Source organism: Triticum aestivum, chromosome 1B (assembly GCF_018294505.1).
Source record: "Triticum aestivum cultivar Chinese Spring chromosome 1B, IWGSC CS RefSeq v2.1, whole genome shotgun sequence".
Classification (NCBI taxonomy): domain Eukaryota; kingdom Viridiplantae; phylum Streptophyta; class Magnoliopsida; order Poales; family Poaceae; genus Triticum; species Triticum aestivum.
Window position 1 is genome coordinate 585962878 of NC_057795.1, and position 6583 is coordinate 585969460.

The 6583-nt window shown below is 44.8% G+C and overlaps 1 protein-coding gene across 1 annotated transcript; it reads right to left on the reverse strand.

The window, feature by feature from the left end:
- Positions 1 to 1867: 1867 nt before the first annotated feature.
- On the reverse strand, positions 1868 to 4858 carry LOC123140116 (uncharacterized). The gene is made up of 3 exons (XM_044559850.1): positions 4361 to 4858; positions 3238 to 3340; positions 1868 to 2864 (listed from the first exon to the last, which is right to left on the reverse strand). Exons 1-2 carry the CDS (start codon positions 4692 to 4694, stop codon positions 3264 to 3266), a joined length of 411 nt encoding a protein of 136 aa, XP_044415785.1. The 5' UTR covers positions 4695 to 4858; the 3' UTR covers positions 1868 to 2864; positions 3238 to 3263.
- Between the last annotated feature and the right edge of the window lie 1725 nt (positions 4859 to 6583).

Below are 6583 nucleotides of genomic sequence, written 5' to 3' on the forward strand. Positions count from 1 at the left end.
GGTTATGCAGAATATCCAAGAAAGTATTAGGTGGCACCAGCTTACGCTGAGACCCCAACCGGCTTAAGGCATCAGCTACCACATTCTTCCTGTGATCAATGTGTTCCACTTGATAACCCTTGAAGTGCCCAGCAATAGTATCAACCTCTCGGTGATAAGCCCCATGAGTGGATCCTTAGAATCCCATTTGCCTGAAACTTGCTGAGCCACCAAGTCTGAGTCGCCAGAACATCTCACCCGACATAAGTTCATCTCCTTAATCATCCGAAGGCCATGGAGCAAGGCTTCATACTCAGCTGCATTGTTAGTGCAGGAAACATCAACCTTAAAACATAACAAAACTTGTCACCTCGAGGGGAAGTTAAGACAACTCCAGGCCCCGAGCCCTCCAATTGCATGGACCCATCAAAATGAATAGTCCAATATGTGTTATCTGGCTTCTCCTCGGGCATCTACAGCTCTGTCCAATCATTGATGAAATCCACAAGTGCTAGAGATTTGATGGCCGTGCGAGGCATATACTTTAAACCATGAGGTCCGAGCTCAATGGCCCACTTAGCCACCCGACCTGTGGCTTCTCTGTTTTGGATAATATCCCCTAAGGGAGCATAACTAACCACAGTGATGGGATGACCCAAAAAATATTGCTTAAGCTTCCTACTAGCCATGAACATCCCATAAACAAGCTTCTGCCAGTGCGGATACCTCTGCTTGGACTCAATGAGTACTTCACTGATATAGTAAACCGGTTGTTGAACTAGATATTCCTTGCTTGCTTCCTTCCGTTCTACCACAACAGCTACACTAACAGCTCGGGCATTAGCAGCCACATATAATAACAACGGCTCCATAGCAATAGGAGCATCAAGGACTGGCGGCTCAACTAGCTGTTTCTTCAAAGCTTCAAACGCGTCATTAGCAGCATCACTCCAGACAAACTTATCTATTTTCTTCATCATCTGGTACAATGGTATGGCCTTCTCACCCAACCGGCTTATGAACCGGCTTAAAGCAGCAATACGACCCGCCAGACGTTGAACATCATTGATACACACCGGCTTTGCCAAGGAGGTAATGGCCTTGATCTTATTTGGGTTAGCTTTAATGCCTCTGTTAGAGACCAAAAAAACCCAAAAGCTTACCTACTGGTACACCAAAAATGCACTTGGCCGGGTTAAGCATCATCCTATAAACCCGGAGATTGTCGAAAGTTTCCTTCAAATCATCTATCAAAGTATCCTTCTCTCTTCACTTCACCACAATATCATCCACATAAACATGAACATTACGCCCAATCTGACTGTGAAGACAATTCTACACACATTGCTGGTAAGTCGCCTAGGCACTTTTGAGCCCAAAAGGCATAGACAAATAGCAGAAGGCTCCAAAGGGAGTAATAAAAGTTGTCTTCTCCTGGTCCTTAACTGCCATCTTTATCTGATGATAAGCAGAATAAGCATCCAAAAAACTCAAACGCTCACAACCCGCCGTAGCATCAATGATTTGATCAATACGAGGGAGGGCAAAAAGATCAGCCGGACAAGCCTTATTTAAGTCTGTGTAGTCCACACACATGCCATTCTTCTTAACACTACTAGGAAAAACAATACCAGTAGCGTAGGTTTTTTGCATAGCAGTAGCGTAGGTACCCGTGCTACTGCTACGGCGCTACAGCTAAATTTTAACAGTAGCGCATTTTTTACCCCACGCTACTGTTAAACAGACATAGCAGTAGCGTTGGTGCCCCAAGCTACTACTATCCCAAGCCCATGCTACTACTAATGGAATAGTAGTAGCGCATATATGATACACCCACGCTACTAGTAACTAGTTAGGAAAAATGTACCTATTCCAGTTTAGACATACATTTCATAGTACTCACATACGTGCATTTCATAATACATATATGTTATGCGTACAGTCAATCTTACATATCTGACATAGATAATTAATGTATATATACAATATACGCCACCCATATAGGTTGTCGGCGTCGTCGCCTCCGCAAGCCGGTGTTGGTGGTGTTGATGTCGTCGTCGTCGCCGCAGCACCGTGACAATGTCGATATCGTCGTCATCGTTGCCACTGCAGCCCTGTGTCGATGTCTCATGCCCATGTGTTCCCTACTAGGAACTCACAAATCCTGGAATTAAACAATAAACCAAGACCACTACTAGGAACTCACAATGACCTGGAGCATTAGTACAGTATAACAGCAGAAACAAAAGCATATAGTAGCATCATAGTATATATGAATTATAAGCAGTACCAAACAGACCAATCCTAGAAATTGGGGAAAACCCAACTTAAGAAGGATACGGTGCTAGGCATGACCACAAGTGAAAGGAGATAAGAAATTCCAAGGCAGTACCAAATCTTATTATAGATTCCAAATCTAAGCTTTTGAGGCAAATTGTAACAAGCAAAGGTTGTGCACCAAGTAGAAGTAATTCCCAGGTCATTCGCAAGCAATCAAGAAGGCATCGGAAACAACAGACGTATTACCAACATTGTACCCTTTCCTGTCAGGTCATTTCCATTTAACTCTTGGTTGCAGATGTATTATTGTTGTAGTAATAGTAATCATCAGCAGTAACAAACACTTGGTGTGTCAACTAATAAGCATCAGAACCAACAATGATCTATCTAGCTACACAATTGTTCTAGTATTACGGTCTATTTGACTAGCAGAAAAACAGAGTTGTTCTAAAACAGAACATAGGGGAGTTTGTAGGTACCTGGGTTTGGCCATGGACGCAAAATCAGGACAACTCAGAAATCTGTCAACTGGACATTTCTATGATGAACAATCCTTCAGACTCACATGATGGAAAAAATGCAACTTCCATTGGGCTATAGGAACACTACAAATAGGACGGAATGTGTTAGGTATTGAACACGTGAATGGATTTTTGTATGAGACTACCCAGACCAAATTGTATGGCTTTTAATATTCTGTAGCACAAATAAACTACAACTTTGTAGCTTTCAAGCTGCCCAATAATACATGGTACTTTTGAGATCAAGAGACGGTAGCAAAAATCATTGCAATGCAATTTACCATTGAGATAAGTAAATGCTGCGACTTATTCATTACATAGATGCAAATAATAAGGCCAACTTGGAGTTTGGGAATGGTGCATTGAATTACAAAAGAATTTGCAGAATGCTTTGATGTCACAATAAAGCAGGGGAACATGTGAAATATAATCGAGAAAGTAGAAAAAGGAATATTACCTGACATAACTTTTCATTAATTCCCGTCAGTTCACCCACCAGAATAGCTTGAGAAATACACTCTCAAACCCCAAGATGCAAATTACTACTTCCCCGTTGTCCTCTTCATTCCAGAACAACTCATTAATAAGTGGGAACAATAGCAGCAAACAAAAAAAATAGTCATTCATGCGGAGTAATATACATACAACCACATGCTATTGACACCTCTCAGACTTTTTTACCTTATTAAATATTATTTAGCTGCTACAAATTTCCCTATCACCTCTCTGTACATCTGTTCATTCGTACTTAGTAAGCACCCAACAAAAAAATCATATTTTAACTTGTGTATGGCAAGTCAGAGTTGAGAAGCTTGATATGGAAGCATGAGATGTTCCAAGGAGAGGAGCGTACATATACATATGCAGGGGGGAGAGGAGGAAGGACGCATTAGAAGTAGGGATGGCAGGCAATGGATGTAGTGGCACGCGCCATGGAATAATTAATCCAGTCACAACAACCTAAAAGTGGAATTCTAGTTGGATAAACATCAAACGACTCAAAGTTATGATGCTAGCATGTAACTCCTATGATTGACATGTAGGCTCAACTGGGCAAAAATAAAATCATATAGTTGCAGATCTAAATAAGTAAGAAGCAATTAACAATATCTGCTTGATCTAAATATCTCGTGTGAACAGCCAAACTGCAGAAAAGCACAGCTGAACTGCAGAAAAGCACACCAAATCAACCGCCAATGGTGTGCTCCAGTGAAAGTGAATTTGCCCGTGCGCCCCCGGGATGGCATCTTCCTCTTGTGAGATTTCAAGTTTTCAACTAATCATGATAAATTCCTGGCACTTGCCTGAAACGCCAAGGGCATTAACCCGAAACTTAACTCAACTATGGTCTCTCCTACAGCTGGGAAAATATATGGTGCTAGCTCTGACTGAAAACTGACATGTGCATGACCATGACTATGCTGCACAAACAACTGAAATAAAATGTCTAAGAACAAACATATCTTCTCTGCTCCAACCAACTTTTGTCTAGAGCTCAAGACAATCATGCAGGAAATCCACACAGCTAAATTACACAAAATAGAACACCTTCATCAGATTGAGAAATTATGGTCAATTACCTCTCTTGGTCATGTTGTCTCGGACAGATGCCAAGCTCGGCGTTGCCCTCCTGCTCCAGCTGCTCGTCCCGCCACAGGCGCCTGACCGCCTCAGCCTCTCATGCCGCCCGCGCCCCTGCAGATCCTCCATCAGCACGGCCTGCGGCATCACCGCCTCGTACACCGCCTCCTCCGTCTCCGTCCGCGCCGCCACTAGGCTCGCCCTCGGGGTCGCCGCCACGCCCCGCCTCCACGCCATGGCGGGGAGCAGCCCGGGCTGGCCGCCACGATGGGCCTGGTCGGCCGAGTGGTGGAGGAAGGCTGCGCGCCCGTACGGCCTGTAGGATGCCGCCATGGATCGGAGAGAGGGATATATGGGGACGACAGCAATCGAAGAAGAATGGGGAGGGGATCCCGGCGGAAGAGGAGAGGAGAGTAGGTGGAAGGGAGGCCGACGTAGGAGAGGAGACAAGGTAGATCGAAGGGAATCTGGATCGCGGGGGTGGGTGGGGCGTGGGAGTGGACTGGGACGGTTGGTGGGCTGTGGGAATGGATCGGGGGTGTGGTCCAGCATGGGATTGGGGTAGCGGTAGCGCAGGGTATATGACAGGCGCTATAACTATCCATTTAGTAGTAGCGTGGGTATCCTCAAAAAAAAAAAAGTAGTAGCGTGGGTCTAAAATCCACGCTGTTACTATAGTCACACGGTCGAAAATATTTACTAATAGCGTGTTATTTTTAGCCACGCGCTACTAGTAAATAGCAGTAGCGTGAGTCAATATAGCGCGCTACTGGTAATCAGTTGTCTATAAGCTTTTTCCTAGTAGTGTAAGCACCAGCACCGAATTGGCCAACCACTCAGGATGAAAAACTTCAAAGATGAACCCAGCCACCAAGAGCCGGGCCACTTCTTCACCAATGGCTTTACGCCTCTCCTCATTGAAGCGACGAAGAAATTGCTTGACCGGCTTAAACTTCAGATCAATATTAAGAGTATGCTTAGCGAGTTCTCTCGGTACACCCGGCATGTCACAAGGTTTCCACGCAAAGATGTCCCGGTTCTCATGGATGAACTCGATGAGCGCGCTTTCCTATTTAGGATCCAGGTTAGCACTGATACTGAACTGCTTGGATGAATGGCCAGGAACAAAGTCAACTAGCTTAGTGTCATCGGCCGACTTAAACTTCAACACCGGATCATGCTCTGTGGTTGGCTTTTTCAATGATGTCATATCGGCCAGATCAACATTTTGTTTATAGAACTTCAACTCCTCTGTTAAGAAGACAGATTCAGCATAAGCAGGGTCACCATCTTCACACTCCAAAGCTATTTTCTGACTTCCATGCACTGTGAAGGTCCCATTGTAACCTGGCATCTTAAGATGCAGATAAACATAGCAAGGTCGTGCCATGAACTTGGCATAAGCCGGCCATGCAAGCAGAGGGTGGTACGGGCTTCTAATTTTTCCACTTCAAAGGTTAACTTCTCGGCCTGGAATCATACTCATCCCCAAAGGCTACTTCCTCCTCAATCTTGCCTACAGGGTGCACTAACTTTCCCGGCACCACTCCATGGAAAACTGTATTGGACGACTTAAGATTTTCGTCAGTCAACCCCATGCAATAGAAAGTATCATAGTAAAGGATATTAATGCTACTACCCACATCCATGAGTACCTTAGTGAATTTGTATCCACCAACTTGAGGCGCCACCACCAAAGCCAAGTGACCCGGATTATCAACCCGGGGTGGGTGATCCTCTCGACTCCACATAATGGGTTGCTCAGACAATCACAAGTAATGGGGAACTGCCGGCTCAACGGTGTTCACAACCCTCTTGTGGAGCTTCTGGTCCCGCTTGAATAAACTTGTGGTGAAGACGTGGTACTGCCCGTTATTCAACTGCTTCTGATGACTTTGATATCCAGACTGATATTGCTGCTGATACCCTTGACCAGATTATTGATTGTATCCACCCTAATTACTTTGCTTGTAACCACCCTGATTACCTTGATGGTGTTCGTGACCCTGGAAGCCAGAATTAGAACCGCCACCTCCATAAACCGGGCCATGAGAACCGCCCCCACCAGAACCTGAGCTGCCACCCGACCCATGATTGTTCTGAAAAAAATCAGAATTTTTTAACTCCCTCATAATTTGACAATCTTTCCAAAGGTGGGTGGATGGCCTTTCCTTCGTGCCATGCTTTGGGCAGGGCTGATTCAACAAATGCCCAAGATTGAC